Genomic DNA, 14,284 nt, shown 5'->3' on the forward strand with positions numbered 1-14,284 from the left:
AAAAGAGAAAAACCCTTAACAAAATGAACTGACTTAGTGACTGGGTCCCAGCACCTCAGAGATCATTAGTAGGACATAGGATAGGGCATTGTCAGATCTGTTGTTCATAGAATCACTGTGAGCTGTAGTTGATTAAACAACTCCTTGGCAAAGTTTTCTCTCTGTCAACTCTGAAGGAAGGTTCTTTTCTCTCTCTAACTCCTGTTTCCAGGTTCTTTGGAGAACTCCATGTGGTTTGGCATTAATTTTCCCTCATCTCCCCTTCTAGCTCACAATTAATTACTGCATGATTAAAATTCACTGCTGTTGAGTTGGTCTTGACTCCTAGCAATCCTTCATTGGGTTTCAGAGACTATAAATCTTAACAGAAGAGACTGTACATTGCCCTCCCAAGGAATTACTCATAAATTCTAACCACAGGAGACTTTTGATTAGCAGATGAACACTACAGACTATGCCAACAAAGCTCTGGATTCAAATAACATTACAGGACTCAGATATTGATTGTCTCTCAACTCTATTTGATATATTGCCATAACAAACCTTCTTTCCTGTTTGATAGATGGTTGTAACTGCTCTATATCTCACATCTTTTCAACTTTAAATGTTGTTTTTAAAAGTTCCAGTCTTAGCCCAGCAACCCAATAAAAGCTACTGAGACCCTATTGGCTCTAAAAGAATCCGTCATCGTTTCCTAGACAATCATGGTGGCTTGGGGAATGAAATGTGCCAATCAACTTACTTCCCATAAACACCTCTGTGCTGGGGTGAATTTTGTCAAAACTACGGAAACTATGAATAGGATAAGGGCTGGTTCCCCAATACAAAGTTGAAAACAACCAGAATCCACAGAAAATGTAACACATTAGGGCATTTGTAGCCCCAATTTTCTAAGAGTCTGTGAATTCTCTTTTAGTTGAACTTAAAAGCAATTAAAAATATCCTAAAGAGATATTTCAACAACAAAATAACCTGAAAGACTAAAAACAGAACCTTGTTATCCCATAGACTTTGAAAAATAATTTCATTTTGTACATATTATAATATTAATGACTCACTTATTTTTCTATTAGTTGTTTGTGTGTCTATTGTTATTTGAATTTTAGAGCACAAAATCTCATACTATGAAAAATTAAGAAGATAACTAACAGAAGAACTAAATTTTACAAACTTGTGAGGTTTTATTTCAATAGCATATCATAATTTCTTTTCAGATACTAGCCTGAAGGAAGATTTGATTTGCTGAATATGCATTATGTAAATAATTACACTAAGGTATAAATTCAGAAATATTGTACAATACTAGAGGTAACATCCTCACTTAATAGAAGGTGGGATCAAGAAAAATAGAACAATGAGAGGAAAGTAAATTTTTTTTCACATTTGACAGTGATAAAAGATCTATTCATTAAATGGATATTAATTCAGCAGTTTGACATAGTTTATATTACTTAATGTTCTTGGAGCATGAACTTCATGAGATAAAAAGTGTCAGAAACGGTTTTAGTTTTGCTGGCTAGCAAACAGAATTGTTTATAAGCTGGTTACCAACACATACAGGTAATTTTGTGTGCATGAGGAACTACAAGGAATTTATAGGAAGAAATTTTGATGAATTAACCACGAGTAACACCTATATTTGAATGATATTGATGCTCATCAAGTGTACTACTTGATGATTATATTATCTGACATTAAATAAAAGAAAAATATTAATACATTTTCACACACTGATAATATAATATTAAAGCCAGCTAGTGAAAAGATACTTGAAACTAGGTTTTATTTGGGCAATAATTGCTTGTCCTTCTAGAGACTCCCATATTTAAATAAGCATTTGTTAAATTCTAAGAAATCATTTCTAGCAATAATTCCCTTTGCCTATGGCACCAGCAGTATAAATTACTTATTAATATCTTTTACAAAATTTAATGTAACTACATTTCAAACCTGTCAAGATTGATAAAGTCAGATAAAATTATTTAATATATAAATATTTATGTTTACTTGTCCTAAAGCATTTCTTCTCTTAATTCAGTAAGCTTTTCTCATCAATCTTTGAGTATCACATGGACTTTTAATTTTCTTAATAGTTTTAAATGGACTTACATATTTCAGACAAAATTCTATTTCAGAGTAAATGAATTAGGATACCTATTATACATATGTATTAATAGAAATACATTAAGATACATGTGTACATTATACTTTGATAAGTGTCAATAGTTATAGAAAGACTTCAGGCCTTTTTTATTCATAGGGTCGCTATGAGTCATGCTCGACGCAAAGGAATCAAAAACAACAACAACATCGTACATTATACATATATGCATTCATGAAGCATTATACATTGTTTTAAAAACATTCACATGCCTATGAATTCATGCTAGCATATTAGATCCTATAAGATGTACCAAGGTAAATATAATTAAGTAACAAAATATAAACATATTTATTTGTTAGTGAGGACAGTATCCATGGTAGACAGTGATGTGAGTAAGACATGAATGGAGATTTTCTTCAGGAAATCATGACACCTTCTAAATTATAGAAGAAGCAAGGGGACAGATTAGACACCTAAGCACTGAGTTGATTACACAATCCTCAAGAAAAGGGAGCAAATGTTGAGTGAGTCCGAGGCTGTGCTTCACTTGTGATGCCTGTGTGCTAACACAGAACTGTAACCATGAAGAAAGGCGTTGATCACTTAACTGAGCCGCACAATCTCAGAGCTGTGCTCACACAAAGCAGGCTTTTTCTATGATTCACATAAAGGCACCTACACTCGAATTTAAGTTCCAGAAGGACAGAAATAATTCATTTTTTCAACAAATATCCTAATAACCTAGAAAGATGCCTCCATTATAACACGTATTCAATAAATATTTTTTTGATAAAATGGAACAGGATAATGGTAGCCCTGATAAGAGTGCATCAACAGAAATCAGAAATCCCTAAGAGCAATCAAGAAATAATAAATTGGATGTCATATTTAAAGTAGAAATGGCATAGTGTTTTGTGTATTGTGCTAAACTTTGAGTTAGGAATTTGAATCTACCAGCTGGTTCAGTAGAGAAAGATGAGCCATGGTCTCCTCCAGTAAAGACTGACCGCTTCAGAAACCAGAGTGGCTAAAAGTCAAAAGCAACTTGAGAACAGTGAGTTTGGATTGGTTTATCAACCATGGTATGAGAAGACTAAAAATCATTCCTGAAATCTCTTCCCTGATTGACCTCCAGTGTGACCTAATATAAATCAAGGAATTAAGGTATAAAATTTCGACAGGCATTTTCTACTGATCTTTTTTGCCCCTGTAAGTGAAAACAGTTACTTATCTATCAAAGTCTTGCTCTGTAGGAAGACAATGTCTTCTTTTGACAAAATGGATACTTAAGAAATATGACGAAATAATGACTTTAAATGTATGTATGAATAAAACATTCCAAACAGAAGATGTTTATTTTACATGGAGGTAGTGAAATAAATGAAGTGGCTATTTCAGAAACAATTTGAACTTGTTTTCTAGGAACACATGATTCGTGATGATGCCAAGGGGCTAACACCAAGACAGTGTGCAGTCATGGAGGTGGTCCTGGCTACCATCAAGGTAAGTTTATAGTGCCCTGACAAGGAGGAAGTCTTTCACAGAACTCAGAGATAGATATGTCCCACACATAGTTAAGAACTATGTCCTCATGTACTCCTTTGTTACACTACATTCAAAATTGTATAAAAACATTCCCTAAGTATGTTATATTTATCCCTTTTCACATATATATTACCCTGTCCCTATATATACTCCATTTGTCTCTTTCTATGAAAGGCAGGTGAATCCTCTGCTGAAACATATTTTCCAAAACAGAAAAAAAAGTACTCCTAAGATCCAGTTAATCAAGAGTGTTTCAGGGAATTTTTAGTTATCAAAATTTCATCTTATGTTTTATGTAACTATAGTTTTGTTATTTCTTGAATTTTATTGTATGTATCACATTTTCATGGTCAAATTTGATCAAAGAGATCTTGTGAAATGGGTTAATTGCATGTGTTTGTAATATATGTATAGATCCCTGGTAGCATATTTCATAGAGTTGTGCTACTGACCCAAAGGCCATGCCTCTCTGGTGGTTTAAATCCATAGTGTCTCTGAGAAGGAAAGATGGGCAATTTCCTCTGTGCAATTTACAGTCTCCACAAACGCAAAGAAAGGTTGCTATGAGTCGAATTTGACTTCATCGTAGAGACACTGTCAACAGTAGATCTGAATCTTGCAGTGTCCTGTGCTGTCCTCACGACCTCTGATACGCTCGAGCCTGTTGTTAGTCAGTGTATTAGTCTACCTTGTTAAGGGTCTTCCTTTCTTTCTCTGATCCTCTACTTTTCAACACATGATGTGTATATTTGTGTGTATATATTTTGTGTGTCATTATGTGCCATTGAACTGGAACTCATAGCTAATGCTCCAGAGCGTGGAAGAGAATACTAATTTTTCTCCCATAATGGATTTGAAACGCTTGCCTTTGGGTTGGCATCACAAGTCCTTACTAGTAGACTGCACTTGTGTGTATAAAATTATCTATTTATAAAGTAAATATATTTGTATGTATTTGGATGTGTGTGTGTGTGTGTATGTGTGTATAAAGATATTTAAATACACATATTCCCCTATATGATCATATATGCATATATATATAAAATTTATATTTACAATACATATATATTTATGTATGCATATAAAATTCATAATTTTATTTTAAAGTTGCATATATGCATTTGTCATATAAGTTTAAATCCTATCTAATGCCTTACTCTTCACTGAGAAAAGAACCTGTTTTCCAGGGTATGTGAGCAAAGTAGTAAAAAAGAACAATTAGCTACCATGAGCCTTTTGCAGAGTACAGACTAGTGCCACTGGATATAAAGGGACATTATAATTCTATTTATTAAAACAAAAGTCCTTTCTGTATAACAATTGTACACTCTCACAAAGCTGTCACCTCATGGCATTTGTTCTGCAGTTACAGCACTCATTAAAAGGCTAACTCTTGGCACCGCTGTGTTGAAATTTGTAGGATGGAAGTTGTGAGATGAGAACTTGGTGAGACCTGGTGGAAACTGGAGAGTGTGAATTTAGTAGTAGGCATACAGGAATGGAGTTTCTAAAGATACAGCTTAAGTTTTGTCCAAAAATAAGAAAAGGTGACAATTTTGAGGAAAAGGTAAAAAAAAATAAAAGGACATATTGAAGAAGCAATTCTTTTTTTTTTTTATATCAAAGAAACTTTTTAATCTTGATTCTGCATTCCACGCCAACCCAGTGCTTTATGTATGAGGCCTAGGGTCTTGGTGTCTAAAGACACAGTTTGCCTGGACAGTTCAGAAACAGTGAGATACAGCATGTTGTTGGGTTTTGTTTTTTTTTTTACCTTTTAAATTTTTTTTAAAATTTAGGTTGTTTATTTTTCATTTCAATGAACATCTACAGAGATTTTGGGATTCCATTCATTCATTGTTGCACCCTTCTCCCCGCACAAACCCCTCCCCCCTCCCCCCCCATTTGCTCCTCTCCTTGAAAAGCAAAAGAAAAACTCCCTCATTCTTAATAAAATAATAGTTAAAAATATCAATGAGAAGTTACTAACTTTTGCAGTTTTAGCAGCACTAATGGCTGTAAATGAGTGCACACTAGTAAAGAAAATGAGAACTTTAGCAGGCACCATAAGGGGGAATAAGTGAAAGGTATTTCTTTTAAGGAAAATCTCAATTTAACCCTTCATAAATTTTATTCCAATAATTCATGATTTTAGGGGAGCAAAGAAATCCGAGAAATAAAGAATTACATTCAACATGCTGACTGAGCTGGCTCTTCCTTTCTTCACTTTGTCTTGGTGGGACCACATGACCAAGATCTACAGTCTGAGTTCCAAATTCTGAGATGTTCTTGATCCTCCATGCAAACTGCCCTCATCTAACTATTGTCAGCACAAGTATCCCTGCTTACTATTTAGGTCTCCTGACTTTAAATTTAGTCCTAGATCCCAGACACCTAAGGCTCTGGTGGTATCATATGTTATGTGGTGTTTGATAACCAAAAGGTAAGTAGTTCAAATACACAAGGCATTTCCTAGGAGAAAAATGGGCAGTCTCCTTTTGTAAAGATTTATAGCCTTGGAAACATGATGGAGGGTCACCACGAGTCAGAATCTCCAAAGCTGGTGTATTTAGGTTTGGTAGCTTCAGTTTACTTGGCTCCATGGTCAACATTCTGGGCACCAGAGACCAGGAAATAAAAAACCGTATTGCGATGGGAAAGTCTGCTGATAGGGACCTCTCTAAAGTACTCAAGAGCAACGGTGTCTCTCTGGAGACGAAGGTGTGCCTGATACTGGCCATGGTCTTTGCAATCACTTGTTATGCAGCAGAGAGTTGGACAGTGACTAGGGAGGATAGAAGGAGAATTGATGCTTTTGAGCTGTGGTGCTGGAGAAAAGTATTGAGTGTACCCTGGACTGCCAAGAAAACAAACAGATTCATACTGGAGAGGGTTAAACCAGGCTACTCCTTGGAGGCAAGGATTCTGGGGCTTTGTCTGACATACTTTGGACATGTTGTAAGGAGGGGCAGGTTCTTGGAGAGGGATATCATGCTTGGGAGGGTGGAGGGACAGCGCAGGAGGGGAAGACCCTCTATGAGGTGGATTTATTCAGTGACTGGGGTAATCGGGATGGGAGTGTCAGAGGCAATGCGATTGGCACAGCATAGAGCAGGGTTTAGGGCTGTTGTACATAGGGTCGCTATGAGTAGCAAACGACTTGACGGCACATAACAACAACAAACAACCATCCTCTTGTTCCATTTTTTGGGACAAAACTACTGTCTAGATTTAAGACTGTTGTCATTGTGTACCATTAAGTTGGAACCCACTCACAGCTGACCTCAGTGGCCGTATTGCATGCGGGTAGAGTTCCCATCTCTCCCACAGAACAGCTAGTGGATTTGAGCCCCATGCTTTTAGGTAGACAGTGCAGTTCCTAACACTGAGCCACCAGAGCAGAATGTGGAAATTATTGAGCAAAATCATTAATATCATATGCAAGGGAAAGATTGTAGAAGATCATCCCCAAAACAACTAAAACAGTAACACGATAACAGAGAACTGCTAGATGTTCAAGCTGAGTTTAGAAGAGACTGTGGCACCAGGGATATTATTAAGAATGTCAGAGGGAGTTTGGCTGAATGCAAAGAATACAAGAAGAATGTTTATTTGTGTTTTATTGACAGGGAAAAGGTACTTGACTGTGGATTATGACATTATAGCTAATACTGAGAAGAATGGGAATCCCAGAACATTTCTTTATGCTCACATGAAATCTATATATCTAGACCAATAAGCTGTTTCCTGAACTGAGCAAAGGAACACTGCATGGATTAAAATCAAGAAAGGTGTTTGTAAGGGCTCTTTATTTTATCCATATATATTCAATCTGTGTTCTGAATGAATGAAGAATACTGTGACATCAAGATAAGAGGAAAACTAAGCAACAGCTTGTATTATGCAAATGATACAATCCTGCTTGCTGAAAGTGGCGAGGACTTGAAAAACTTGTTTTCAAAGATCAAGATCGGAGACTGCAGCCTTCAGTGGAGTACTTCAATAGAGTACTTTTCAACATCAAGAAAACAACAATCCTAACCAATAGGCCAGTAGGCAAAATCATAATAGATGGAATGAAAGAAGAAACTGTCAATTATTTCATCATACTTGGATACACAAACAACAACCTTGATATCAAAAGGAAGGAAATAAAAAGTTGTGTTTTATTGGGAAAATCTGTTGTCAGCAACCTCTCCAAAGAGCTGAAATGCAAGGATATCAGTTTAAAACTAAAGTGCCCCTAATTCATGGCATGGTCTTGTCATTCACTTTCTGACATTCTAGAGCTGGACAGTGAATAGGGATGGCAGAAAAATAATTGACGTCTTTGAGTTGTGGGGCTGGAAAAGAGTACTGCATATCCCATGGATTGTCAAAAGAACAAACATATGTCTTAGACTCATCAACATCCTGCATTATGCAGATGACACAACCTTGCTTGCTGGAACTGAATAGGATGTGAGGCATTTACTTCAGAAGGTCAAGGACTGTAATCTTTAATATGAATTGAAGCTCAAAATCAAGAAAACAAAATTTTTCATCACTGGGCTAATTATCAGCTCCATGATGGATGGAGCAGAGTTTGAGATTGTTAATAGCTTTAGCTTATTTGATTCCACAATCAACACTCTTGGCTCCAGCAGTCAGGAAATCAAATGATGAATTGCATTGGGAAAGTCTGCTGTCTGGGACTTCTCTAGAGTCCTGAAGAGGAACAATATCAGTCTAGAGACTAAGGTGTACCTGCTCCAGTCCATGATCTTTGTAATTACTTGCTATGCATAAGAAAGCTGAACAGTAACTAAGGATGATAGATGAAAGATTGGTCCCTTTGAGTTGGGGTGCTGGATAAAAGTGTTGAACATACCGTGGACTGCCAGGAAAATAAACAGATCTGTCCCAGAGAGGGGGAAACCAGGGTGCTTCCTGGAGGCAGGATTTTAAGGTTCCATTTTTCATACTTTGGGCACTTGGCCAAGAGGAATCTGTCCTTGGAGAGGGACATCATGCTTGGAAGGGTGGAGGTACGACACAGGAGAAGATGGATTGACTCAGTGCCTGGAGAAATGGGATTAGGTCTGTCAGAGATGATGAGATTGGCTCAGAATAAGGGTAGTTTCAGAGCTTATGTACTCACAGGCAACTTGATGGTACAAAACAACAGATCAAGATGACAGTCATAGAGATTATATCCTTAATGCATAAGAATATAAGGAATATCACTGTGTTAGTAGTGTTGGGAATAGAAAGTGAACAATGGATGTGAGTGACAAAATAAGTGGAATCACTGGAACTTGGCCAGTTGATGATTCAGCACAGAATGAATTAATCAGGTGTTTAGTCCCAATGACTGGGAAAGTACGATACCATTGAGAAAAAGACAAAATTGAATGGAGGGCTCTTCCTCTGTTGCCATGTTGGAATTAGATATGATGACAGAAATATAGACACAAATATCTTTTTTTAAATTTTATTATTTTTGTGCATATACCGTCAAATCAGATCTGACAGGTACAGGAGGAAATTGTCCCTCCTTCTCCGGCAGAGCATCTGGTGGATTTGAACCGTGTACCTCTGGGATTGCAGCAGTACAGCTTCTTGCACTAGGCCACCAGAGCTCCCCTAAAGACATAAATATCCACTAACTTCCTGGAGCTTAATAGACAAAGCAAGTCCTTAGTCTGGGGAGATGGCATGCAATGAAATATGAATTCTTCTGTGTTGTTATGTGCCACTGAGTTGGAACCAGGTCATAGCAGATCCTCCAGCAGGTTTCGGAGGCATTAAATCACACGGGAGGAGATTGCTCATCCTTGTGCAGAGCAGCTGATGGATTTGAACCAAATGCCTTTGAGATTGAAGCATAGCTTCTTACCTTTATGACAACAGAGCTAGAAACAAAATTCTTTTAAGTGGAAAAATTCAGGGAAATTTTACAAGACTGTGATTGTTGTCAAAGTGGACATTTCTGCTATTATTTAAATGAATCGACTGATAACTCAAGAAGCAAAATAACCTATAAAAACCAGACTGTTAAAAATTACATTTTCAAGCCTATTATACAGAGTAGAAAGACAAAGAAGTGAAGATTTAAAACCTCAGAATTGTGAACATGACCTGTCCTTTACTCACTCTTCATATAGAGATCCCATCTATAGTATCACTGGCACATGGTCATCTGGTTACTTCTTAATACGGTCAGTTATGTGAGCCTTACTAGCTTATAAGTTGTTGTTGTTAGGTGCTGTGGAATCGAGTATGAACTCTAGTGACCCTATGAACAACAAGTGTGAACCTTGTCCTATTCCTGTGCCATCCACGTGCTTAAAAAGTAACAGAATCAAATTTTAAGATACATTTATTATTAAAAATATTTCCTTTTATCAAGGAAAAAATCCATTTTCTTGCTACTTCTAGTGAAGTACTGGCCATACTATGTCCTAAATTCTATAAAATTATTTTATTTCCTTTCCCGTATGATAGCTTTGTAGACACTGAAGAAAATTCTTCTGCTGTCTGACCCTACTTCAGCCATATACTGAATAACCTGGCTTCTGGGCCTTACATAATTCTGGTTGCCTGAAATAAATTTAATACTCCAGATTTGTTCTAAGCAATGTAGAATATTTTTACTCTAATCTGGTGGTTTAATGATAAGGAATCATGCTACCAATACAAAGATTTCAGTTCAATTCTACCAGTTGCTCTGTGGTAGAAAGACCAGTGATCAACACCCATGAGATTTGCGACCACTGAAAACCTACTAGAGGTTCAGTTATAAGTCAGTTCTGACATGATGGTACAAGACAACGACAGCTGTACCCCTTGTCTTGTCTTCATACATTAACGGACTGTAAGATTCCATTAGGTTTTTAAGCAGCAGCCCATCACTTATTAAATTATGGTGAACTTGGGATAAATACAGCTTTATGGCTTTTAAAATGTTACTGTTGTTAAGCCAGGTCACCCTCTTTCAGTATTTCACAGTAAATATTTTACTGTGAATACAGGCCTTTTCTTTTTTCTCTTTGCTATTTGACCCTGTAAATATTGTTCTGTCATTCCAACAGCCAAGATATTTCTGAATCCTGATTTTTGTCACCCAGTGTAATAACTTCAAGCTTTGATTCAGCTGCAAATTTGAAAAGCATGCTTCCTGCCTCTGCCTGTCCAAGCCAGTAGAGAAAATATCAGCCATGACAAGGCCAAAGGTAGAAAGAATGTCACTCAGCTGACATCTTTCAGAGCATAAAGCATCCAACTTCTCCACAGTCCTTCAACTAAAAGAATGAAAATTCCTTTGTTGAATGAAAAGGAAATGACCTGTCCTATCTTATTATTTTGCCAATTATTCACTGCTCATTTATACCAGTCTAAGTAGACACCTGCATGGAGCAATAGAAGGCTTTTTTTGTATTATGCAGAGGAACAGTGAGGAACTAAATTTCAGGCTTTTGTTTAGACCCAATGGAAAACAATCAACTTTTCACATGTTTAGGAGAAAGATTCAAAAGACATTAAAACTGCATTCCTAAAATTTTCTCTAATATGAAAATCCCCTGTTGTTGTTGTTGTTGTTAAGTGCTGTCGAGTTGCAGGCGAGTCATAGTGACCCTATGAAGAAGAGTCCTCAACACTTCCATCCTCTCTCCAGGTTCATAGGGTTTCCGGAGGCAAGCTATTACGGAAGTGGATTCCACTCCTCCTTAAAGCTTGTTTTATCTGGGGAACTCCACCCCACTCTCTGTCCTCATTGGGTAACCAGCCATTAACGCATTTGACACATCAGTGTCACATTGTTCAGCCTCACAGCAACCACAAGTTACTGCTGTACTGCAACTTGTACACCAGGGCTATACGACCTAGAGGAATGTCTGAACAAAATAAGGAAAGACTGCGGCTCTCAGGCCCTACAGTTATTCCCAGCCCAACTAGCCTAAATGCTGGCAAACTCCCTGCCCCAGACCCCCAGTTCATCAGGCAGGTCTGCCCTGCCAACCCCCTGTGGGCCAAAAAAACCCCACCACACATGCCCAGAGTCCTCAAACCTACTGCGCCTCCAGAAATGAAAATCCCCTAGGGGGGAAAAATACTATTATAATGAATGTAAGTTAACTCAAGTGCATTGAACAGTAGATAGCAGGTCTTGCTTAAAAACTAAAATGCTTAACTTTAGTTCAAACTCTTGGCCGTCAAGTTGGAACTGACTCATAGATCCTATAAAGGGTTTCCAGAGGCTGTAAAATCACACAGAAGATTTCTGCTGCTGGTTGGGTTAGTGGTACCGTTTCATATGCACTGCTCCACTACAGCACCAACATCAGCAAAATACAAATTCTACTTTCCTAAGGGTTGACATGGAAAGAAAATGGAGGGAATACAGAGTCACTATATCAAAAGAATTGGCTGACACTGAAATATTTCAGGAAATACATACCCTATGATCAGTAGCCAAGTGTAAATTGGTAAAAGAAGGAAGAAATTCAAGCTGCACTGAAGGCATTGGCAAAAAATAAGGCCAAGAAATTGATGGAATATATCAAGTGATAAGATGCAACCCTGGATGTACTACTCATTCTATGCCAGGAAATTTGGAAGACAGCTTCCTGGCCAGCTGATAGTAGAGATTCATGTTTTTTCCCATTCCCAAGAAAGGTGAATCAACAGAATGTGAAAATTATAGAACAATATCAATATAACACACAACAAAAAATACCATTGTTGGTGTTGTTGTTACATTCCATTCAGTTTTCTGCAACTCAGAGCTACCCTATGTCCATTAGATCTGAAGACGGCCCTGTCCTGAGATAGTCTCATTGACTCCCACACGCTTACACCCATTGCCCTGGTCACTGTCATCCAATGTCTTTCTCTCCTGCACTGTCCCTTCACCCTTCTGAGTATGATCTTCTCTAAGAATAGGTCCCGCCTGGCCACATGCCCAAAGTATGTAAGATGAAGCTCAAAAATTCTAGCCTCCAAGAGGATCATTTTAACATGGCTAGAACAATGCATAGAGAGAACTTCCAGAGATTCAAGCAGGATTTAGAAGAGGCCATGGCACTGGAGATATCATTGCTGATGTGAGATGGCTCTTGGCTGAAAACAAAGAATAACAGAAGATGTTTATTTGTGCTTTTTTTACTATACCAAGGCATTTGATTGTGTGGATAATAAGAAGTTATGACTAACACTGAAAAGAATGGGAATTACAGAACACTAAAGTGTTCTCATGTGAAACTTATACCTAGACCAAGAGACTGTTTTTTAGCACAACAAGAGAGCATTGCATGGTTTAGAATGAAGAAGGGTCCTGTTTTTGTCTTTGTTGATGTGATGAATTATATGAATGTTTCTTTTGTTGAATATCTATTATGAATCCCACTTTGTTCATTAGAACTATTTTCTTTTTTGAAAAAAAATCCAGTTTTTTAGTTTTTCTTTTTTTTATTTTATTTAACTAAACTTTTATGTATACCATCAAATCAGATATGACTGGTACAGGAGGAGATTGCCCCCTCCTTCTCCAGCAGAGCATCTGATGGATTTGAACCACGTATCTCTGGGATTGCAGTACAGCGTCTTGCCACTAGGCAACCAGAGCTCCCTCATTTTTTTAGTTTTTAAAGTATACTTATAATTTCACTAATATTTGCATGTACAATCCAACAACATCCATTGCATTCATTATATTGTACAACGATCACCACTAACCATTTTCAAATTTTTTCATTTTCTTTTTTCCCCTTAATGCACTATTAGCTTCTATTGGCTGGGATTTTATTGAGGATTTTTGCATCTGTGTTCATGAGAGATATTGGCCTATAATTTTCTCTTTTGGTAGTGTCTTTACCTGTTTGGGAGTACTCTATCTTTTTTTATTTTCTAAAATACTTTCTGTAGAATTTGTGACAGCTCTTTTCTGAATGTTTGACAACATTAACTACTAAAACAATCTGTTCGATGTCTTTTCTTACTTAAAAGTTCTTTTATGACCTGTTCAGTTTCTCCTTCCATAATGGCTCTGTTCAGGTGTTCTACTTCAGTCTGTGTCAGTTTGGGTAGGTTGTGAGTTTCTAAGTATTTGTCCATTTCCTCTAGGTTTTCATATTTGTTGAGTATAGTTTTTCATAGTGTTCTATTGTTAGCCTTTTAATTTCAGTTGGTTCTGTTGTGACTGGAGGAAGTATGTAGCAGTTGCCCCAGCCTGATCACTCCTTGAGAAACCTGATAACATCTAAGGCTAGGTGGCCAGATCAAAGGCCTTAAAGATCCTAAGAAGGCTCTGGGCCTGATCACAAAAGCCCAGATCCTAGTTAATTGACAGACTCAAATACCATCTCCCTTAGTCCTCCCTAAAATCCTATAAAAAGAGAGGTCTCCCTTGAGTGCCCTTAGGCCATTTTGACCTGCTCCACTCATGGTCACCTGGTACTCCTCTCAGACCATGCAATTAAGGCCTGTTTGTTTCTTGGGGCCAGTTTCCTTCTCCCTCTTGCCCTCAACTCTTTTTTTCTAACAGTGACATTGCCCCTTCTTTCATTTCTTATTCAAATAATCTTTTTTCTTTTCCTTTGTTACTTTTTCTAGTGGTTTATCAAGATTGTTGACCTTTTCAAAGAACTAACTCCT

General features: G+C 37.3%; 1 protein-coding gene across 1 annotated transcript in view; it reads left to right on the top strand.

Moving 5' to 3' along the window:
- Nucleotides 1-14,284, top strand: part of UNC13C (unc-13 homolog C (C. elegans)) — a 912,374-nt gene that overhangs the window by 792,712 nt on the left and 105,378 nt on the right. The window contains exon 28 of the mRNA XM_006898243.1: nucleotides 3,527-3,607. Within this exon, the coding sequence (XP_006898305.1) occupies nucleotides 3,527-3,607 (81 nt within the window). The remainder of the gene's footprint in view (nucleotides 1-3,526; nucleotides 3,608-14,284) is intronic.

The sequence above is a fragment of the Elephantulus edwardii genome, unplaced genomic scaffold, assembly GCF_000299155.1.
Source record: "Elephantulus edwardii isolate Elephantulus edwardi_28Jun2011 unplaced genomic scaffold, EleEdw1.0 scaffold00225, whole genome shotgun sequence".
NCBI lineage: Eukaryota > Metazoa > Chordata > Mammalia > Macroscelidea > Macroscelididae > Elephantulus > Elephantulus edwardii.